Consider the following 24,758-nt stretch of genomic DNA (forward strand, 5'->3'; position numbering starts at 1 on the left):
GCACTTTATATATATCTGTTATAAGCCATTAAAAGATTATTTTTTCTGGTGCCAGGTTATGAAAAATCCCTGTTGTTATCCATTCTATTTTGGAACTAAAAGGTGATTTACCAAAAAGGTGATGTGTACTTTTGAGGTACTTGTAGTTTACTTGAGTATTTCCATTTTCTGTGACTTCATACTTCCACTCCACTACATTTAATTTTTTTTATTGATTTATTTATTGGCAATTGAAAAAAAACAAACAATTGAGGTGATCATAAGAATGTTGAATATCAGATCTGATCATTAGCCGGGCCAATAATTGGTCGGCCCATATACAGTATATAAATACATGTCAATATATATATAATTTACTTTTACTTGTACATTTATAAGTACATGTATTGCTGGCAGATTACTTATATGATATTTAAGTAAATTTAATATCGGATACTTTAAGGCTTTTAGTCAAGTACTGTTCGTATGGGTGACTTCAACTTTTACCAAAGTAATATTTTAACACAGTATCTTTACTTTTACGCAAGTATGGCTTTTGCTACTTTTTACTTTTTTCTCAATTAATGGATACTTACTAAGTTATTAATATTCTGATTTCAATTCAGACCTTTGAAGCCCTTTTCCATAAGGTAAGCTTTCATACAGGCAAATCCTATTTATGGTTCACATGTAGGCTGGTGTGTGTGAAGCTACTCTGAGTAAGTCTTATTTGCCTAAAAATACTGAGAATGATACAATTTTGCTCTTATTTTTGGAATTAAGAATTGGCACTGCAGAAATGGTCCTTAGTTTCAAATTTGCTGTCAGCTCCCAGGGACAACATACACAAATTAGCTACAAGCAAGCACTGGTGCAATTACTTTTAATTGTGCACTGTCCCTATAAAAATAAACATATACTCACACTCCTACAGCATGAATACAATCATGATCACATTTTAATGATCCCACTGTTGACATTAACTACATCTATGTCAATGTGCAACATATTTAATTAACTGAGCTTTCTAAACTCTGGTGCATTTTGAAAGAGATTACAAAATATGGACATGACAAATGAAAATAATTCTAAATATATAAACTTGCTGGTAAACTGTAAATGTAAATGCTTCATTTTAAGGTTAAAGCCTGTGTTGCATTTTGACTAAATTGTAAACAAAGGTATTAATGCACATATAAACATTTTACAGGACCTACACAGAAGAGTATCTCTCGAGATTTATATTAATGAAGGTATTATATTATCAACAAAGTTGTAGGTAGAACATATGTTTTAATCGTGTATATTAGATATACTGACGCATTCAAGCACTGGAACCAGGTAGTCCAGTCTAATCATGAAAAGCTATGCATGAAGCTGTGGTGATACAGCTCTGACACATCACTTCTGGATTCCTGCTATTGGCTGATTGAGTCGGCAGACATAATTGTAGACCTTATTTTACAACACTTGCAAAGCCTGTAAGTCCATTTTTATTAAGATTTTTATTATTCACAGGTTGAAGTTAAAGACTATTTCTTAAATGCATTATACATACCAAAACCAATGTATTAAGAACTATCAAATGATTTATTAACTCTTCATACCAATTTGTGTTGAATGGAGTCTTAGTTTTGCAGTTAGTGGTTAAAAGAGAAGAAGATCTGAATGATACGGTTTGGGGTGACATCTTGACAGTTTATAGGTCCTGTCACTTTAAGAAAAAGGTAAAGATGAAGACATTTTAGCTTCATCAATTTTCAGCTTTCCAATGTGTTATTTCACCGTGTTCCTTTCTGTAATCAAGCATCAAAGCACTTTACGCAGACTGCAGCTCAGTCTGACAGGTCACAGTGAGCTCATTATAGCAAGCTGAACTGACAAAGCCTGCATTTGACATACAGCTGGGGAAAAACACTGAAAAGTTAATGAATAGCAGTTTGGATGGTTTTGATCAACAGAAGCTTTCACAGCATGATAGATGCAGGAGTGGCAAGGTTGGTTTAGTCCACCACTTTGGTCCAGACTGAAATATCTCAATGACTGTAAGATATATTGCCAGGAGATGTATGAAATTCAAAAGTTTAAAATAAATAAATAATATAGGCCAAAAATAATTATTTATCCATGAGGATTTGTTTCATTTTAAAATTTGGTGTGTTCTCTAATTATAAACTGTAAAGAACTGTAAAAACAACACTTTCTTATCTTGCTCAAAACTTAAAACATCTCTATACTGATACTTCTTGTTTCTTCTGGGCCAACATATACACCTTTGCTATATATCTACAATAAGCCAATATAGGCTAAACCGGTCATGCTGTCACTAAAACCACAATATTAAACAATTAACCAGACACCATAAAAATGCTTTCACACAATAAATTGTAAATTTAATTCTTGCTTTTTAAAGTTGACCAAAAAAACAGAATCCTGTGTTCCAAAACTGCAGTCACTAAATACAGGATACCATACAAAACCTACAAAATGCAACAATTACAAACATTTTGTTAAACAGATAACAATTGTACAATTGTATAAATTTATACAATACTAGTTTTTTTTTATTTGGCACTTAACCACAAGATGCTGTTTTGTGTTTTAACAGAAATGTTACACCTGACTCTGCTTTTTTATTTTTTTTTAAAAAAAGAAAAGACATCATAAAAATACAATAAAAGCAACACATTGTGACTGTATCACTGCAGTAGTTGTGATTCTTGTTTGTCTGCATCTTTTTTTTTTTCTTCACAAAAAACAGCAGTTATTTAGTAAAACATTCAAAGCTTTTCTAATTGGAAAACAATGCAATAACTGAAACGGCTTTGCTCAGCCCTGGGGAGGGCTTAGTTACATTCAGGGGTGGAGGTCGTGCGTCCTAAAATCTCAAGGAGAACCTTTTTTTTTTCCTTTTCTTTGACGGCTAAGTGAAGGAAAGAAAGAGATAGATATCAATCAAATCCAGCCCAAATGTTGGAAGTTGACGCTTCTGCAAGCCACAGAGACATTCACATTTGTACATGTCACAGGCTAGGTGATATCTTGACATTTTTACAAAGCGTGTCGTATCACATTCACATTACATGTTTATGACCTGACTTTCAGCTTGGGAGGTAGAGGGGACGGTGGTAGAGTGACTACAGGATTTTTTTGACAAGTGACCATAGTCACACATAACACTTTTTAGTCTAACCAAGTGTTTTTTGTGAGGAAACCTAACCAGAGCATAAGCACAGCTTCGTCACAAGATACTGAACCTAAAGAAACGTAAAGTTGCAACATACCCTTGGTTTGCAGAAATGTCCACTACCAACATTTATTCTGATGATTGGGTTGATGTAATCCTTCCATTTTAAATTTAGTGGGAGCCGAACACTTCAACTGATGTGTGACCAGTACTATGTCATTTGTTTTACGCAATACTGTAAACTCAGATGGTGATTTCATTACCGAGCTGAACTTAAACAGAAAATAAAAAAGCTCCGACTATCCAGCATCCCCTTGAAACAGTGTGTCTTCATGTGTATTAATTGTTGTGCATGGTGGTCTTCCTAAAGCTCCTCTTTTGTTTCCCTCCATCAAGTTATCCATATGAACCATTAGATATGTCAGCTTTGGCAGTCCATACGCTGTCAATAACACTGACTACTGGTAGCACTAACGATGACAATACTAACATACAGAAGCGAGCACACAGCCCAAAGGGTGACTGGCTGTTTGGCCGCTGATATTCATAAACATATGTAAAAACACACACATGCGCTTAAGTCACATGCATACGTGTTATTTAGTCTATGCACTCCTGAACCCAACTGTTCGACAACTGATTCAACATGCGGCATTTAAAAAACATCTAAAAGTGAACGTGAAGAAGTGCGACTTTGTTCTTCACATAGTAAAAGTCGAAAAAGGAACTGGTTTTGCATGCTTGACAGCTTAAATAAACAAACATTTCTTTTTTTTCATTATTTCACAACATTTGTTATGAACTAAGCAATCTGGACTATCTGAACTGGATTTACAAATTTAGGTGCACAAATTCAGGTGAAAATATCTACACTGAAATACTTTTCTATTTTCTTTAAGCTAGAGTGCAGTAACACACCGCCACTCTGAAAACCTCGGTCAAATTCTTTCTGATGAAAAAAATGGATAAAGGGACTTCACAAAATCAAACTACCGATTAGGGCGCATACGCCGTGGAGGCACAATATTACATGTTCATGTAGTTTTGTCCCAGAGCAAAATATGAAACAAAGTCTATCAAGTTTGCAAAATACACAAACACACGTACACATTCTCACAGTAGAAAAGAGGAAACTAAAAGCAGTACTCGTTCTGGGTGAAGGACAAACTTCACAAGTCCTCTCTGCAGATTAAATAATCTCACCTACAGTATGTCCTGTTAATCAACACCATCACGTCTCTCTCTCTCTCGTTGTCTCATGCACACACTCTGTCTATGATACACATAAGAGTGACTGAGGCTCTGCATCAACCCAGCTGGAGCCTCACAGGGCACAGAGAGCCAAGGAAAGACACTGATACAGAGACTCCAGTTTATACTGTATATATACAACCTACTGCAGACCTTCTTTATACTCTGACATGCTTTTAGAAGAGCTGAGGGATCCTGGTCAACTACAATCGGTGGGGTTTGATAACCTGACGAGGGTTTGGAAAAGTGTTCAGGTTAAGTCTTTGTTGGGGTTTGGAGGGTTCAGATAAACGGCTCAGGGAGGGGGGTGGGGGTAAGGAGAATGTGGCTCCTGTGCCCATCTTAGAAGTCCTCAGTGCATATTGAAGGCCTGTCTTCTTCATCGTCATCAGCTTGTCATTCTTCATCATCAGTCTGCTCCTTAGTGGAGAGTTAAGGGCGTTTAGAGTCACCCAAAGAAGCACTGTGAAGAGACAGAGCAGGGGAGACAGTCAGATTCGTGCTGTTGTGACAATAGGTGATAACATGTTGGTCATTATTGTCGCATATCAGTGTTTCATGATTTGAAATTATGATACTCAAAGAGAACAGGTGCTTTAAAAGTCATCTGGTTTATCTGTGAAGGGATCAATTCAAAATACATTCCAAAAACATTTAAAAAAATGTCACCACTATTTCTTTAGTTTTGTTGTTCTACAAATAAAAAACCACACAATGTAGCATATTTGTTAACAGTTTTCAGTTAAAATGTATTAATAATTGTGTTTCAGTTAATAGATTTCTTAAAAGTCCTTATCGCCCCTTCCAGATGTGGACAATATAAAAAAAAGAGGCTGGATATTGTACATTTTCTGGGCAATCTATTGAGGCGATGGAGAAACAAAACCAAACAAAAACGTATTCTCATTTTGATCATCAAAATTAAAAGCAGGATTGTGGAGCCCCCACCAACTTAATATAACTAAAAAAAACACAACACTTTAAAGATGACACAGCTAGCTTAGCATTAGCCTGCACCTGTACTTCCTGACACTTATCCTGTATGAATGACTGGTACAAGAGAGACCTCCAAAAGAGTGGAGATGTTGGGTTCATTTTCTTTTTTCAGAGATATGTTATCAATATGTTTGGGAAGAGGGTTCACTCGGGACAGATTTAAGAAACCAAACTTTGTAATAAACCAAATTTCTCTTTTTTGTTGTTTACTGTTGAATCCTTAAAGAGTGGTGTTTTTTGTTGAACTGTGGAATCTGTATTTTTGCTGAAATACTATTTGAAGTTGCCCAATTCTACGATCCAGAAAGTCACCAGGATAAAGTCAAGCTGTTAAACCTGAAAAATACCCTTATTCTTTTAAAGGAAGAATTTGAAACAGTAAATGTAATTTGTTCAGATCCAAAATTGAATCAAATCTTGACCTTAAAATCGAAAATCAAATTGAATTTGGAGAATCATGACACCCCTAGTACTCACTGTGGCCAAATACAACCAGAGACGTTAGAGGGAGTGATGCCATTGGAAAAAGCCTGTGTGTTAATGCAGGAATCATGGTAAACTATGTTAAATATCTTCTGGAAAGGTGGATCACTGAATGGATCACATGTCAAAGATCTCATGGTAGCAGCAGTCAACCCTGAAGCTTTAACATTACATTATAAAGGGGAACACACACACATTAAGCTTTACCCAGGAAAGAAAATACAACCTCTAACAACTATGAAATCATATTAAATGTATGATTCATACACTATAAAAAAGTAAACCTTATATGAAACAACACCTCTGTCATTTTCCTAATGATGCCAAGGAAAAGTCACAATAACCAACAATAAATAAAACCTTGTAACTACCTCCTAAAATGACAAAAGGTTGAGCAAGAAAAACAAACACCTTAATTAAGATCAGCCTCTAACTGATCCAGAATATACTAATAATATGCCTATGGCACAGAAGGAGGTGCTGATGACATCACCATGTTTCTTCAGGATGCACAACACAAACATTCAGAGACCATCAGAGACATCTGCCAGTCGGCTGTTGGCTGACTTCACTTCTGCTTTCTGCTGTCGTATTTCCATCTTTAACTACCAACTGATTTTATGATTCACTAACTTCTGACAACACACTCCACCGTCTCCTGACTGTCAGCTCAGACTTTTACTCACAGCCTAGTGCTGACAACTCATGTCTTCATTCATACATTCACAAGACAATAGTGTTCACAAAACTGGAATCTATCTTCCGTACATACCTTGACAAATATCAATATTCAATTCAAAGTGGAAAAAATGGCACTATATTAAGGGCATCAAATTGGACATTTTTATGGAAAGATAAATTGGGTTTTTATTTCCATTATTAACATAATTCTAAAGGAAATGGAAACAGTAGTTTGTATACGTTTTTATATGATTCATCATCAGTTAATGCAAATATTTTTGTCCCTACACTCTTAAATAACTTATTGAAACCTTGCGCTGAACTAACAACCCAGCAAACACGTAACCCTCAGGGAACGTTCCCTAAAGGTTCTCTGAAGGTTAGATTTGTAAAGCTGAAATGTGTTTGTTAGTGATTAAATTTACATTTTAAATTTCAGTTCATAGTGATATTTCTATTAATATATCTGTTGTTGTCTCTCTCTCTCTATGGCCTCTGATATGCAATTAACTCAAATACTTAATACACACTGAAAAAAATGAAGTCATTAACTGGTAGTTTAATCAAAGTCATGAACAGCACATTCACTGCATGAGCGAGATTCTCAGACATAGCAGTAACTTATTTAAACCTTGCACTTAGCTTGTCGAAGCAGTCTGTGTTCCCAGTGTTAAACAGTTGTCGGCCAATTAAATTACTTGCCCAACTTCACCGTCGTTTTAATTGAAAAAAATAACAATTACAAACTGTCAGAGGCGTCTACTCTGTGCAGATGCGGGGTCAGCAGCAGAGTCGCAGCACCGAGTAACATGAGACACATTTCACTTTAACCGTGGAGAGAGTTTGGAGAGCTGACTGACAAGATGATGGCGGAGGATTTGTTGTCAAAGCGAAAAGCAAAAGTGTCTATGAGGCAAAACTCAGTGATAAGAGAGAACCTGACATGGCCCAGGGGCCAGCAGATTGAGACCCCTGCTGTAAAACATTAAGGTTAGGTTTTTTCTCTTTAGTTTAGGCTTGAAAAAAAAATTATCTAACTAACTAGTTTTAGAAAATAAGTTCAGTTCATAGCACAACAGTATCTTAATTAATGAGATGAAGTGTTGAGAAGATGTAGGGACTGCACCATGTGTGTAAAGTCACTGTTGGAGTGAAGAGAGAAAGAGATTTGCATTCGTAATAAAACAATAATTCAAATGTTTAATATTCAGAATCAATATGTATGAAACATGTATATTTTTGACAACACAAGACAGTAAGCCTTTTAAAAGAGTCATAAACATAAATCAAATCCTGGCTTTATTATCTAGTAAAGAGCCATGTTTTAAGAGAATACTGAGGGTTTTTCTTCCACAAAAGGTGCCCACAGAAAACAGTACTTCAGAAATGGACAAATCCTACACATGGGGGCTTTAAAAATCTGAAATTTCTTCAGGGCACCAACACCTTCGAAAACAGCTCCAAAATAACAGGCCACCTCCTACAAAGTCTCTGATATCAGTCCATGTGTTACAAATAGTCACAAAGCCAGTGACACCGTGGATGACCCATCCCACATCCTGCACAGTGCACACAGCCTCTCAACAGCTTCCCTCCAGCAGGCATCTCCACTGCCTGGGAGGCATGACTGCAAGCAACACCTTCATTCCTGAGGCTGAACCTCAGCCTTCCAATTATTGGCTGTAAAACTGTAACTACAGCAGTGCACCTTCACTGACTCTCACCTCGCTCAGCTACACTTTGCTGTTACGTTAACTTAAGCGTTAGCTATGAGTCATACTGCAGGTAGAGATGCTGCATGTGAGCCTTACAGGTTGGGTTGATGCCTCTGGTTTAGAACTGTCCAGCGCTGCTGGGGTCACACTGCAACAGGCGGACAATGGAGGGGTCGCTCTTTGCTCCTTTGATGAACTCCTCCAGAGACAGCTTACCTAAAACACACAGATCACCAGCACAATATTAGAAGAGACATGATGTTTTTGTCATTTACACCGGCAGAACCCTTTAGAACTTTCTGTATTTCCGCATAAATGTGACCTAAACTGTGATCAGCTCTTTACTGAAGTCTTAAAGACCCAGTTAAAAACCCCCACAAAAAATATACTTCATTTATTAATCAATTTACATATTCATTTATTTTTTATTAAGCAAAATTATCATTAAATGTTGCTGTTATATTGACCATTGGATGACAATCCAGTGTGAGTTAAGCTGTCCCTGCACTGTTGAAAAAATAAACTTGCATCCTTATTATTAAAGTCTGGTCTTCACCACACAGGATTGTGAAATGTGCCATACCTCAATCAAAGACTTACTGATTGTTGCCAGGCTGGAAAAGGTTATTAAACCATTTCTCAAGAGTTTGGCATTCCCCAATCCACTGTCAGACAGACACCATTGTTACTCTTCACAGGAGTGGTTGCTCAACAAAAATGGCTCCAAGAGCAAGGCATGTAATACTTCAGGGGCCATATTCACAAACTCAGCCAAACACGTGTAGTGAGGAGTCCTAGCTTAAGAAGAATCTGAGCAATGAAGGGACAGAAACTTTTGTCTTGGTTGACCCCGTTGCTAGGTATGACACATTCTTTTAAAAGCTGTGATTGGTTGATTAAAAAAGAAATTAAAAAAGGCACTCACAGTGATGAGGGGCAGGAAATATCCAGTGAAACTAACAGCCCTACTCATAAAATTAAATTTCTATTAAGACATGGCGTAATAATATTATTTTATGTAATGAACATCTGTGTTGACGAGATTAACACCGTTTCAAAAGGGGCGCAGCAGTGAGGACTTTAAAAAAGCAGTGTTGGTTTGTAAGATCTAAGTGTTGAAGGAGGATTATGATGATTATAGCTGCTTTGTTTTTAAAAAAAAGCTGCCTAATACCTCAGTGTTGTGATCACTTTAATTTCTGCTGTAAGAGCGTTATTGTGCTCTTATGAGATCGACCACAAACATTAGCCCTGCTTCCCCCATGACTTCTTTGGCTTTCTACCATTTTCTTCTCTGCTTAGAAAGCCTCCTCCCTATTCCTAACATATTTCCACTAAGGGCTAAGATGCTTTGTGAATAACTTTTTCTTTACTAGCATCTAGTCTTAATTTTAAGATTTTTTTAAGGAGCAACTCTTAGTAGCTTTATGATTACTGCTGCAGGAGGTCACTAAGAACCCCAGGGTAACAACTGAGGATCTACCGGCTCTCTTGTTTGGCCTATTTAAATGTCCATGAGTCCACTGTCAGACAAACACTGGAGAAGAATACTGTGTATCGCCATGATTGAATGGAGAAAGCCACTAATCTTCAAGAAGAACATGCTGCTCTTCTAAAGTTTACTTGAGGCCACATGAATGAACCAGAAGGCTCTCGAAACATTATTCTCTGAACAGATGGGAACTTTTGTGTTTAAAGGAGAAGGCTGCGTTTGGTGGAAACCAAACACTGAATTCTAGCCAAACAACCACGGTTGCAGTGTCATGATTTTGGGGAAGCTCTGCTGCCTCGGGACCAGGGCATTTGCAATCAGTGACAGAACTCAGACGTTCTACGGGACAGGGTCAGGGTACTTGTTCATAAACTAAAGCTCAACAAAAGACAATGACAATAACTCCAAAGATGTCTACACTACACTAAAGATAAAATTTAACATCTGAAATGGCTGAGTCAAAGTTTTGTACAGAGGAATTGGCCAAAGTTCCTCCAAGCTGATGTGTGGGAGTTATAGAAACTTGTGGTTTAAGTTATTGCTGCTCAAGGGGGGTCACACCAGGTATTAAAAGCAAAGGGTCAAATTGCGAACGGTGTAATGTTTTTTGTGTTATTTGTTTTACCAGGTCCCGTGGTGTATTTTTTGGACTTAGATTAAGTTCTAATCACATTTGAGATTACAAAAAAGGGTCAAAATACAAACAGTGCTGTATATTTCAGTACACAGCAGAAACCCAATGGACAGTATAGTGGCTCAGGGCACAGACAGGTATTAGATGAGATCAATATATCTCTCAAGAGTAAAAAAGAGAACCTCTACTGCAGTGTAGGACCTTGTGTCCATACTGTATAGTGCACACAATTACATCCAGTTTTAACGAGAGGCAGAAGTGACTCTGCCGCCCAATCTTAACACGGTACTGGGAGACACTTTTTTCTTAAAACAGTAAAATGACATTAATTACTGACACTGACAGAACTATGTTGCATTTTAGGTCTTCACTAAACGTGTTCCTGTTGGATCTCTTGTCTAATTAGCTCATTTGCTGTAAAAATGTGCCCGCTTAATTGGCTGCCTCATGCTGTGACAGGGTTAAAGAAAATCAATGTTGAACGAAGAGGTAGAATGCCTGAACTAACCTTGTACCTGCTGAAGGGTTATTAAAGATTTTTTTGTGATATTACAAAACACACATTTCACACAAGGTCAATATCTTACAATTCTTTGTGAATGTTCTCACTTTGGAGCGTCACAAACTTAATCAGAGCATCCTCATAATGTTCCAGTTCTCACCAATAGGTGGCAGTGTTGAGACAGCTCTCCCCCTCCTGTCCACCTCTCATAATAAACAGACTCGATTTGTCTGTCTATGAGTTGCCCACTACTCGTGATTTTCATTATAAGAGGCAAAAGAAAGAGGGCACTTCTTTTTTTTATGTCCAGGTCAACACACTCCCTCTCACTTTGTGTTGCTGGCTTTATTCTGCTGTCACTTTTCTCTCAGATCCTCCTCCCTCCTCCTCTCTCTTCAAACCCACTCCTCTTTTGCTGCTTCTTCTCCTCCTTCTACCCACACTCGTCACTGGTTCCTCTCTGTCCATCTCTCTGTTGCATCGATCTTGTTTCCGTGTCTCCTATGCTCAGTGTATGAATGTGCTCTCTGAGTGTCCACAGTACTTTTGTGTATCACATAGAAGCGCAGGTCAGTGTGAATTCTGTTGTCAATGAACTGCTGCTTCAGGCTGGAGGGCTCTGCAAGTGCCTGTGTAGTGGAAAACCGGGCGAGTTTGTACAATGACAACAGCTGCCGGTAAAGCAAACCAGGTGGCAGTGACAAGCTGTTCAATACATTTGCATTTGAAATGGCGGTTTTGTCCCATTTCAGTGAAATCAACAACTAAATACACTAATTCTATCACATTTTGTACAGTAGTTGGAGCAGGTGCACACACACACACACACACACAGCAACTGTTTTTCACTCAACAGACATCAAAATGACCAACAAAGTGTCCTGAAGTCATTTTGTCTTTACAATCAAACTGCTGTTGAAACTGAAAGTTGCTAAAATAATATCCCCACAAAGCAGTAGATGAAGTTATCCTACCGTCTCTGTTGGTGTCCATCTGCCTGAAGATCTTCTCTGTCCTCTTCTCAGGTGTCGACTCGTCCTCAGGCATCTTCATCACAGAGGACACCATCTTATATATCGCCTACAGAGGGACACAAGTGAGGTGATATAATCAGTGTTTGAATTTATAGTATTGTGGCACTAACTGTTGCCTCTAGAAATGTCACAACTCTGTGGATGTCTCAAACTCTCAAACTTATTATTTTAATGTATGTTAACCAGCTGGACCTCTAAAAATATGGAGATATACGGAGGTATATGGAGATTCACATATACCATCCACGCCTGTAGAAAGCGGTTTCTAACAGCTAACACACATGATCATCTATACGGATTACTTTTAAAGGCAATTTTTCCTTTAATATGGAATCACATCCCGGCTGAGACATGATCGGCTTCACAAGGCCAGTATCAGCCCGTTGTATCGGATAGTTGCATTCCTGGTCCACTACAGAGAACTCTCATCAACGCTCAGCCACCTTACAAACCTTTTATGATTACATAATAAAACAGTGCAAAGACATCATTATATAGTGCTTATCTTAAACGTTATGTTCTCTGCTGGGTTGTTTGATACAAGCCCAATCCAAAAAAGGTGGGACACTATGTAAAACATAAATAAAACAGAATGTGATGATTTGCTAAACCTTTTTGACATGCAGTCAATTAAAAACAGTACAAAGACAATATTTTTTATGTTTGGGAATTTGATGCCAGTAACATGTTTCAAACAAGCTTGTACAAAAATGAAAAGAGAAGCACTGCAGAAAAAGGACGGGGGAAGTTGTGGAATGCTCCAAAAACACCTGTTCGGACAATTCCACAGGTAACAGGTGATAGTATCATGGTTGAGTATCAAAGGGGCATCCTCGAAAGGCTCAGTCGTTCACAAGCAAGGATGGGGTGAGGTTCACCATTTTGGGAAACACGATCGCATATAGGATGTTAATATCAAGGGCTGGGGACCACTTCGTAAAACCGTTCTCAGTAAACACAGTTTGTTTGCAAATGATTACATTCTGTTCTTGTTCATGTTTTACACAGCGTCCCGACTTTTTGGGATGCAAACACACATTTAGTCCAATAACTGCAAGTACATGTAGAAGGGAGTGATGATCCCTACAGATGATGAGACACACACACAAATACTTCCACACTTTCTTTTTCTGCAGTGCTTCTCTTCTCACATTTTGTGTAGTCGCTGCTGCTTCTCTTCAATGTACTGAACAGACGATTTATCAGGGCTACTTGAGAAATGTGACAAGTGTTAAATTTCTAACCTTGTGTGCCTTGATAGAGTTAACAGAAAACACCCTTATCTGTGTATTTAATGCAGCCTGTGACAGTGAGAGTCAAATAACTTGAGATGCAGGGAGGCGACACAGAATGTTATGACACACGTCCCTGTGATATTCAATTTGCTGGTATAAGAGACATTTATTCTGCTGTGTCACTAAGACACAGGTGAGTCAATCCATATTCAGCGGTTGCATCCATTCAGATGAGAATTTAATTCCAACTTGTTGCGCTGCTTCACCGCTCTGTCGCTTCATCTTCGTGCTTTACGTAAGGAGGGCGGATGCGATCATACACACATATACAACCCCTCACAGACTATTTATCTGTGTTGTGTCTCCTGTGCTCTCTGTTGCATCGCAGGCTGTTTGGCAGTAAACAGTGGAATCACAGCCCACTCTCTCTGTCTCTAATAAGGAGGCGGATTTGAGGGGAATGGGAGCTGACACGTAAAAAGAGCAGGGCTGATAGTGATTACAGTGCAGCGGGAGATTTAAATGGGTGCTGCTCATGCCTCCTGTTACAAGGGAGCAGGGCGGTTCAGCTCCTGGGTAACAGTGGAGCTGAGGGGCGCGCTGCAAGCACGGTTAATATCAGTCTTCATTTCAGTTCAGAGCTGGGTCTGTTATTAATCAAAATCCTTCAAACTGCTGTGACTGTTTAGGACATTTAGCCAATGTTACATGTTGGGGATTTAGCCGTCGAGCTAATCCAGAGCAACGCAGCGGAATAAGCTTAAATGTCTAAATCCCAATATTACAAGCAACCAATAAGAAGTGAAATGATCTGGGGCTTATAGTGCTCTCAATATTCCCGACTACACACAGTGCTATGAACGCAGTTAGAGAGAAACAAAAGAGGGACAGAAGAGTTTTCCTCTTCCACTCTGCCACAGACGTCCATTCTTGTCCAAAAACTATTAAAAACACATCAGTGAGCCACACTGTTGCACTGGGTGACATGCTCCTTCATTATCATAGACACACACTGTAGTTTATTTTGAACCAATCCCACACACACCTGCTGTTACAAGTAGTCACTAGAGCACCACTATACATGCTGGTGTACAGTGGGCCACTACTCAAAAGCCATTTAATGTATTTGCATGTTAAGACTACAAAACAGCCACTACAGTGGACACTAATTCACAACACTCAGGTACACTGAGGCAGTGGTGGAAAGTAACTAAGTGCATTTACTCAAGTACTGTACTTCAGTCTAAAATTTGAGGTATTTGACTTGAGTATAAGCACTTGCTACTTTATACTTCTACTTCACTACATCTCAGAGGGAAATACTGTAGTTTTTATTCCACTCCCCTACATTTATTTGATAACTTTAGTTACTAGTTACTTTGCAGATTAATAATAAAACATATAGTCAAAGAATTGTAATATATTATAATAGATAAAGACTTTACTGATCCCTAGTGAAGTTCACAAACTAACAGGCAGTATATATATATATATATATATATATATATATATATAAATAGCAAAATATATAAATATATAGCCCCACAATTACAGTGATGGTTACATATTATTGCGTCAACCTAAGTTTCTGTTACTGTTATTCAAATGTGTTTACTACGATAGCAATATGTCATGCAACTATTGCATGTAGATAGTGGGGACAATTTAAAATGACTCAATTGCGGATGCCGACAATGGCAGAATTGATGCTGAATGTCAGCCAGACGCAGAAGGAGCAGCAGGTCCTGATCCATCTTTCTGCAGTAATTACAGTGTAGCTGAGGATGTTCCACCTGACGTGGCTTCATCCTGTGCCCGTAGGTCCACATCGGTTTTGTACTTTCTTCGAAGTAAGAATCAGCATCTTAAGGTCACTTGTACAATTGTACTGGATGAGTGTTAACATGCTTTAAACACGTTATAAAAAATTGGTTGAACAGAATTAAATTACATTTGATTTTCAAAGATTTGTCTCGTACTCTGAGCCAGAAATGTTTCAGTATCAGTTCCAGTTTTATTTTTATCTATATTCTGACGATTTTTTACAGAGGAGTCATCAAGTATTTTTCACTGGCTTTATCCAATGTCTGGATTTCTGTTCTGAAAATGTATGCAAATCAGTGCATTTTAACAAGGTAATGCCTCATTTGCAGACTTAATCATACAATTTCAGAACACTTGTAATACAAAAACAAAGCTTAATGGAAGTCATCAACTGGGGAGGTTTCATGGTTGTATCTATTATGGTGACATCTATTAGTTAAAAATGTTACATCAAAACACATTCTTGAAAAAAATGGTACAATTATTTATTTATTTACTTAAAAAGAGTAAATACACAAAGAAAGACAAAAGCACTCTGGCAACAGTCCCACACAAATGCACTACCTCAACCTGTTTGAGTTACCTTTGTTAAAAACTGCAGTGCCCAGCTGTTTTAGCACATTATTGAGTGTTTAGAAAAAATTACTATATATCTGTATGCTCTTTTTTGTTAAAGATGCATTAAGTAGTAAGACAAAGTAGTGAAACCAAAAAATACCAAGAGAAAGACTACCACATTTTTGGTCTTATCATGGGATTTGTTGATAGAAATATAGAACATCAGCCTTATCCTGTAACACAACCAGTCTTTAGCTAGCATACCTGAGGCAGGCAGAGTGTCCTGCACTAGAAGCAAAGCCAGTGTTATTTACGTTTGATCCTTTCTTCTTCTTGTATCTACAGACCACACAACCTTTGTCTTAATTGGTTGTGTCTATCTTTTTTTCTTCCAACATGACACTGCCAGCTGGTGCATCCTCTCTGACTGATTGTCTGCCATCTACTATGGATTTTCTTTATTTCTCTCATAGTTTCAAAAATGAAAACTACCTGGATATTGTTCTTTCTTCTTCGCTAGCATCTCCTCTGTATTTGTCTTTAACACAAAAGTATTTTTACATTTTGGACAGAGTCCACTGAGCCTCAGAGGTCTAAGCAGCATCCGTTCTTTAACCTGAATGCCACGAGGAGAAAAAAAGACCGTTCTTTCATACCCTTTCAGCAGGGAGCCTCCAGACAAGAACACAACATCGTCTCCTGTGGAGCCGGAAACAGCCTGAGCCACAGTTAAGTGAGGACAGAGAGCAGAAGAGAAAACTACACAGCTACTCAGCCACAGCTGTGGACTATTACCTGGCCAATTATGTATAAGAGTAAGAGGAAAGTATCACATATATGTTATTACCTTCCCTCTACACATAAACCACAAAGACCATACAGGGTGACAGACACAGAGGCAGAGTGTGAGGGCACAGAGTGAGGGATCCACTTTTCGAGGTGTATTTCAGCCATCAGCCAGCTGTTTGAGTCGTCCTGCAGTGATAAGCACATACACACACACAGCGTCTTGCTTCAGCCTCACACCAAAGATGAATACGTTTCCCAGGGCGACTTTAAACATGCCTGAACAGTTATCTATTCATTTTACCAACTGTTCTGTTCAATCTCACCAAATTACCAGTATGAACACTCTCTCCCTTCTTCTTTGACAATCAAGACAATGTGTTGTCTCTGTTCCCGTCTGATCTGCCGATAGCGCCGTGTTTCGGATAAAAGCTGGACAGAGGTTAGACATCAACTATTGATGAGTGGACGAGACGGTTTTGTCTTTCTCATTGTGTTCCCATTTTGTCATTATCCGAAGAAGATGAGCCAGGCTGGCTGTGATCCTTTTCATTCAATTACTCCCACAGCAAGGCTAATTATGAGCATCACCAGCATTTACACACTCTCTGCAGGAGAGACCATTAGCTAGCTGCAGTGAGCTGCAGCTCGCAATCACTGCGGCAAATGGAGGCAAGTGTGAACGGAAAACATGGAGACCACTGTGGAGGGAATGACAGGGTTCTTTGGGTGAAGCTTTTTTAAGTGCTGGCCGCAACAACAGAGAAAGAAGTCAAGGAAAGAAAATAGGACGGATAGGATGGGGAATACAGCGCATATGACAGGATATGAAACAAGCATCCAGTGTGTTTTTGGAGTGCATGTACAATCAGCGTGCTTGCAGTGCCCACAGACCACGCAGTCACAGATTTTGGCTGGCGTCTGCATGGGCAGATCGTCAGATAAGTCACATGGACCCTTGTGTCCAAGCGGATAAGGCAACCATGTACAGTCCCTTAGAGACCACAGCTATGCTAAAGGCTCTGACTATAAATGCTAAAGACTATATTAGCGGTGCTTTTATTTAAATAGGATTAACGCATGTTGGCTGTCATCGACATCATGTTTTTTTCCACTAATAAGGAGTTTCATTTTGATTAGAGATCTTTACCACAAAGACATGAAAACATGTATCGTTAAACTGTGTCTCTAGATTTAACGGGATATTCTGGTGTGCTGCTGCCAGAATGCTATAAGCATCAGACTTCAGCAGAGCTGTACCACACAGAATCCCATCACCCAGAAATGTATTAATTTACCTTTAAGCCCAAGCTCAGCGTAATGCAAAGCAAAACTAAAAATTGAAAACCCAGAAAATAGGGTGCACAACACAGATTTTTTGGAGCCGATTATCGTTAACCAAAAATTGTCTGCTTCTCATGGCCAGAACCAAAAAGATAACCGATAATTTCACATATTTGTACTTTAAAAATAAGTTTCTCACCTGTAGTTTATGCTCGCCTGAGGGTAACAAAGGCTAAGATGTAGTGAGCAAAGACTGATGATGTATTGTTCCATAGCTCTAATAAGGTTACCTCCTCTATCGTAAATTACAATCGTGTTCTGTATTATAATGTAAAAGATGTTGACATCAGTGACGACATGTTTGGCTCACTATAGTCTAGACTGTGTCGCTCTAACAAGACCAGGTGCAGCAGTTTGATGACCTGAGCACCAAAACAGCGGGCTGTGCTTGTTGTTCTTTAAAAGGTGCATACTGCTAACAATTCCATTTATCGGCTATTATTTCACCGATATGATTTATAGCTGATGATACAGATCTCTCAATAATTTATAGTCTATATATCATCTAATTTATAGATATACATCGTGCATCCCAACCAAAACAAAAAAGAGAAAGAAATGCAACCCAAAATGCAGGTAGTACAGTCACATAAAAGTTGTTATTGTGGATGCAAATCATATTTCTTTGCATTTCAGATTGTAGACCTTGTCAAACTTGTTACTCTTCGATGGTTTGCAATCACAAAATTCCCAAAATCAATGCCATAGACTATGGTGCTCAATGATGTGAGGGGGTAACCAAAGTAATCACAATTCCTTCTGAGCAATGACACAATGCACAGCAGCGCTCATACTGTGCTAAATTAGAAAACATTCAAAGATGTGGAACAGGAAAGCTCATTCACCGCTTGGTTCTCACTTGTCAGTTTAAACCGATGCTCCAGTAAAAATACTGATGTTTGTGAATATCATGTTGCCTTTTAGGGTGATGAGGTAGGTAGAAGGATGCTGGAGCTACTTTGCTTAGCCTGCTACAATCACGACTCCTACTCAGACACGGAGCAGAAAATGGATGGATTTAGCTTTATGAGATCCACCTGCCAATCTGCCCTCTGATACCACTGAAAGCAGATACTGTGATCACACTAAGCTGCAGACTTCACTCAAAGACTTTGAGCTCAGGCATCATTTTAACTTCAGCAGTTACTTGCAGAAGTCAGCACAACCTGAAAACTTTTCCCTTAAGCCTTCTTTCTCTCTGCAGAGGCAGATGGCTTTGAACCAGGAGATTCTAACAGCTGAATGCAGAGAGGGAGAGGGTCTACATGAAGATAGATGAATACTTTATGTATAAATGCTCCTGTGTGTCTGAGACAGAGAGGGAGAAATGGCCCCGGGCTTTTATGAACCTGCACTTCAGCAAAGAGGAATGGCAACGTCTAATCTAATGAGCAAGACACAGAGCTCCTGCTTCTGCATCTGAAAACCTTTAATCATATTAGAGTTTGAGCTACAATACTGTTTTTTCTCTGCATGGCGCAAATGGACAACATCTCTGAGCGTTTTAATAAACTGCAGCTAATTAACAAATGCCACATGCACAAACACATTTGCTAAAGAATCACAGACACACTCACACCCATACCCTCATTACGGCAGAACATTTCAACACTCTTGTCCTCATCTTCACTTCAATTGATGAGTCCTGCCGAGAGCCAGACATGAGCGTCTGACTCATTGCTTTCTATTCTTTTGTCCTTGGGAACAGCACCACCTTTTAATGGAAAGTGGGCAGAGGGTTTGTGTCATCAAGATCTAAAGGAAGTGACAGGTCTGAATCACTGCGGCCTTGAGGTAGGGAGGCTAATTTAACCTCCAAGCAATGATACGTAGGCACATGTGAGACATTATAGATTCGTATTTCTGAGGACTGGCTGTGTCTGCGTTGAAAATAAATCAGAGAAGTTGCCTTGATTAGCGCAACTCTATAGCTATTGTACCTGCACAATCAGTTATTCAGACGCTTGGAGAAAGCAAAATTCTAAATATCAAAATACAAACCAAACGTCTGTTATGAAGGGAAAGACACAGAGCAGATTTAAACATGAGGAGCGGATGTCACTAATCCAAATCCACACACATTAACATGCAGCGGAGAATAAAACAAAGCAGTCCGTGAGCCATGATGCATGGAAGCACGCTCACATGTCGAGATTTGCATCAAAAGATACAGGCAGATACGCTCACCATGAGCTGTGTGCACGCATTTAAATTTGGTGATGACAGCTTGATTATTATTAGATATGATGTATTTCCTATATAATCTGTTTCATTACAAATGCTAATAGGTTAGTCATCACTTATCTGAGACTTAATTAGATCAGATGATGCCAGGTGTTAGAGGTCGACTGTAAGTGGATTTTTAAAGGCTGATATCATAATGATAGCTGGAAGGAGGAAAAAGCAGATAGCGGATTAATCGGCATATATTTATAATTAAAAACATATATTTATATATATAATTAAGGTAATTATTTTTTGTTGGTGAGAGCCGGACAGGTACAACATAGTCATCTATGAACATTAGGGCCCTCTCTCTCTCCCACCCTCTCGATCAACGTTAGTAAAATAGAGTAACTTTAGAGATTTGCAGGACACGGCCTTTAATTTGAGTTGAAAAGCTAGCAGTAGCTGTCTGTCTGATATCAAGACACAAGATCTGGAAACGTGTGATTTAGTGGATTACATTGTTGGAATCTGTTCTATTTACAGTGGACGATGTGCTGTTCTGTGGCTGAACTGGCCAGGATTACTTCTGTTGCTCGTCCCGTTACAATGTTAAATGCCGCTCTTACAAATCATTCATGTTTGTGCATATTCCCGGGGTAAGGAGGATCCTAAAGTGTGCGATTTCATGTGTTTTCATGTGCTTATGTGCTGTTATGCTTACAGGTATATCCTTCTTCAGTTGAAAATTAGCCTGTATGGCTAAATCTGGCACATTTAAATGATAAACTCTGGTGCTTGTGTTAATTAATGTGCACCGTCCCTTCTTTAAATATTATAAACATAAATAAACATAAGTAACAAAACTTAAATGATAAAAATGGAGGTAAGGAAAATGCATTTGAATTAAAAACAGAGGGCTAGAAATGGACATGAAATGAAAACAGTGATAAACTATCATATGATTTGATTATTTCAAAGCCAATTAAATTACAACGGTCTTGATGTGATAAAAACAGACCCATGTTTCATCATTAGCCCCATCACCCCACTGAAGGAAAGTCGCCTCAAGGGTGGAAGCAACAAGAGATAATTGACAAAATGTAAGTGATAAGATATGTTAACAAATGAATGATGAAGTGATGAAGTGTGTGTGAGCGGAAAAATACCATGATGAATTGTCAACTGATCTGATAAACGTTGACATTATATTTTTAAGTGTTGCTCCGGTAATCAACTGGGTTGTATTACTGTCTGCCGTCTACCACTCATCAGTCACAATACAAAACTGACATTTATCGTTTGCAGGAAGCAGTTTTTGGTGCTTCCACCCAGAATGTCAATCAGATATGACCGTTTTAACTGAATTAGATTTAAATTGAACAAATCATGAAAATTGATTATTAATCACTCTATTTTGCATTATGCCCCTCTTTTTCAATTCACATGCATTTTCATCACTTCCATTTTTATCAATCTTTTCAAAATTCTGCAGTTTAGTGCATTACACTTAACAATTACAACCACCACGCACAATCAGCGGGGATTCCAAGGGCGTTTTTAAGGGGCTCTAGACTCTGTACTGTATATAGATCACAGAGAAGTAGTGTCTCTAAAATTAAGAAGACTGCGCAAGGAGAGATGAAACAAGGTGAAACTGAAGTGGGAGAAACAAAGCTGCTGTTACACAAATGTGGAGGAAGTAAGAAAAAAAAAAAAGTGTGGAGGGAACGCTTACACACACCCACATGCACCAACATATAGTGTTTGTGTGTGTGCAGCTCTAGTAGTGTGTTTACATGAGAAACGCTTGCAGGAAATGCCACCCTGTTCCCCTTTTCCTTGTCGTTTTCTTCTGTCAAGGTGAGCTGTGCCCTGCTGCACGGCCAAGACAATGTAAACTTAATGCTGAACAAACCACACACACAAATATATGTCGATAAACTAAACCTGTAGAATCAGAATGAGCAGGTTTTTTTTCCTTCAAATTGCTCGTGTCAGATTCTTTTCCGACAGAAGAATAATATGCTGGTAAGAACATTTGAAAGCCCACACAGCCTGCTGGGCACTGACATTTACCTTCATTACCTTAATGAATAACAACAGGTTAGCATGCAGGGCTTTCAACACTGTCAGGGATTTTATATAAACGCTCTTCCTCATCTTTCGAGCATTAGGCTGCTGGCAGCTATAAAAGAAACCAAGTAGGCTTTACAAAATATGCTAATGCTTTTACTAGATAAATCACGCACACATAAACACGACAATGTTGTCTGTAATAATTAATACTTAATTCAGTCTTACAGACTACAAGAATGGAGGAGCAGAGATGTATTAGGCTAGCTTTAGTTCCATTTGTGAAGCTTAAAAGGTGCAGAGTAGATGGAAAATTGATCATTTTCCCTTCTAGACAACAATAAAAGTCACATTTAAGAAGGAGTAAAGCTAATTAATTCCTCACTGTTTACAAAACTGCTTTCAGTGGCAGGACGAGGACTGTTTCCAATTAATGTTAATACCTAAATGCATCTTTTAAGTACTGACATTTCAATGCAGGCAGTAAATGAGGTCCTGAAGGCCATATCACTCATTTGTCTTGTTTTAAAATGTAGTAATAACAATCCAGCTCCATGTCTGTGAGAGCTCCCTCCCTCCATGGAGCAGAGCTGTATGTCCCCCTGATCTTAACATGCCAGCACTGTTTTTCTCAGCCTCATAAAGAGTATGTTATGGATACAGTGGCAGGACTGTTTGTACAATCACTGCCCTGGCTAATGTTACAGTTAATGTGTGTGTGTGTGTGTGTGTGTGTGTGTGTGTGTGTGTGTAACACTTGAGGCCAAGTGTGTCAAACTTCTTGTTACAATCATTTTCTGTCTGTCTGTTTCAGACTTTAGCCCCCTTTGTAACCCATATTCTGTTCAATATTTGGTATATGTATATTTATGTGACGTGTCCATCCAGCTCTGTGCACACTCACCTGAACAATCTCCAGCATCTCAGCTTTACTGATGTACCCATTTCCGTCCAGGTCGTACATACTGAAGGCCCATTTCAGCTTCTGCTCCAGCTTGCCACGTGATGTCACACTTAGTGCGATGATAAACTCCCGGAAGTCTATTGTCCCGTCGCCGTTAGCATCAAATGTGCGAAAGACATGTTCCGCAAACTTTGAAGCGTCTCCGTAGGGGAAGAAGTTACCGTAGATCTTCTTGAACTCCTCCATGGAAAGGTTCCCGCTGGGGCAGTCCCTCAGGAAGCCTTTGTACCACTCCTGGATCTCATGCTCGGTGAAGTCGGTGCTCTCCAGGAGGTCCTGCATCACCTCAGGACGGAGCTTGCTGTTCTGCTTCCCCATATCTGTCGGCCCTGTCAATCACTCAGCTCACAGCTGGGGAAGAGAAGGAAGAGAAGAGTTAGCTTTGGGATTGAACAAAAAGGCAATTTAAAGTGCAATCATATTGATGTCTTGGGTCCTAGCTGATGGAGTTCGATGAAAAGAAAAAAACTGTTCATCACACACACGTGTTTAAAATGTATATACCTTCAATACCAGTATCCAAAGATCATTTAATCTCTAGACATGTTTCAGAGTGATGTCATCCTGACATGCTTGCACACGTGGGGCTGTTTTTGTGCCATAAACTGCAGGATTTGCAAAAGAAGAAAGATGTAATCTCCTTTTCAGATCCGACTGCATGATTAGTTAGTAGCATGTACTGTAGCAATCTGGTCATAGCCCTGGATTTTACAGAAGGGGTTAAATGACTTTGCCCTTTTAATGTAAGATAGCTCACACCTGTAATGCCTGTTTATGCCTAAGTTTGTCACGCAGCATGATCAGTGCACTGTGCGTTTCAGTGTGTGATTGGTGACAGCTGATTGCTTTTGGAAAATGCATCATGTTAATACAATATTTCAGAGAAAATAAATCATGTGCACAACATGCTGAGTCTCTATTCATAATTCCCTTCTGGCATAACTAATATCAAGAACCATGGAATATCTGCGCTGTAAACTTGTGTAGTAAGCAAACAGCAGGAATTTCATTAATGCAAAAGTAACTTTTTTTAATGCTTACGTTACTTGTGTGAGAGGGATGCTGTGGTTTCAAATAAACCCTGAAAATGTCCATATATAAGCTGTTCTGACATCATGTGGCCTGTTTACACCCCTGTCGCACATGTATTTCCTGCTTATATTGCTGGTATAATGGTGTGCATTGCTAAATAAAGGTGTCCTCTTTTTCTGTGGTTTGAACTAATTACCATGGGTTCTTTTGAAAAACATGTTTTGAGCTGTCATATGCCTCTTCAGCAATTGGCTAGACTGTAGGGTGTTGGTTTTCCATCCTAAATTCTGTGTATGAATCAGCTAAATAACCAACAGATGAAGCCAAGCTCACAGCTGCTGTGTTCTCAAGTGGATTTACTGAGGTATGAACCAAAAATGTAAGCAACCCTTCTTTGAAGACTTTACGTTTATCAGGACTTACTTATCCGTCACTTTTACAAACTGTTGGAACTTTCCATGGAAAACAGCACTGTGTACTCACCATATGCCCAACATGGGCTTAATTAGTCTATAAAATCTCCACACACACACACACACACACACACACACACACACACACACACACACACACACACACACACACACACACACACACACACACACACACACACACACACACACACACACACACTAAACTCAGCTCAGCTAAGTCACATTATATTTTATTGAGCCGCTCAACAAACATGAGAAAAATCTAGTTTTGAATTCTCCTCCTGGAATTGGCATATCAGTGGATTTGTGTTGTAGATCTTTGTGAACAAGATAAAGCTTTATTATCCCTGTTTGCAGTGTTTGTCAATGTAAATGCTCATGTAAT

The 24,758-nt window shown here is 38.9% G+C and overlaps 1 protein-coding gene across 3 annotated transcripts in view; it reads right to left on the reverse strand.

Moving 5' to 3' along the window:
- Positions 1-2,347: 2,347 nt before the first annotated feature.
- ncalda (neurocalcin delta a) overlaps positions 2,348-24,758 on the reverse strand; it is a 79,683-nt gene continuing 57,272 nt past the window's right edge. For all 3 annotated transcript variants that reach the window (XM_084356684.1, XM_084356683.1, XM_084356685.1), the window contains 4 exons: positions 22,848-23,258; positions 11,895-12,000; positions 8,389-8,508; positions 2,348-4,880 (listed from right to left, as the gene is read on the reverse strand). In XM_084356684.1, coding sequence (XP_084212810.1) covers positions 8,411-8,508; positions 11,895-12,000; positions 22,848-23,225 — 582 coding nt within the window. In that variant the 5' untranslated portion in view covers positions 23,226-23,258 and the 3' untranslated portion in view covers positions 2,348-4,880; positions 8,389-8,410. The remainder of the gene's footprint in view (positions 4,881-8,388; positions 8,509-11,894; positions 12,001-22,847; positions 23,259-24,758) is intronic.

Source organism: Pagrus pagrus (assembly GCF_965226575.1).
Source record: "Pagrus pagrus genome assembly, chromosome: 7".
Lineage (NCBI taxonomy): Eukaryota > Metazoa > Chordata > Actinopteri > Spariformes > Sparidae > Pagrus > Pagrus pagrus.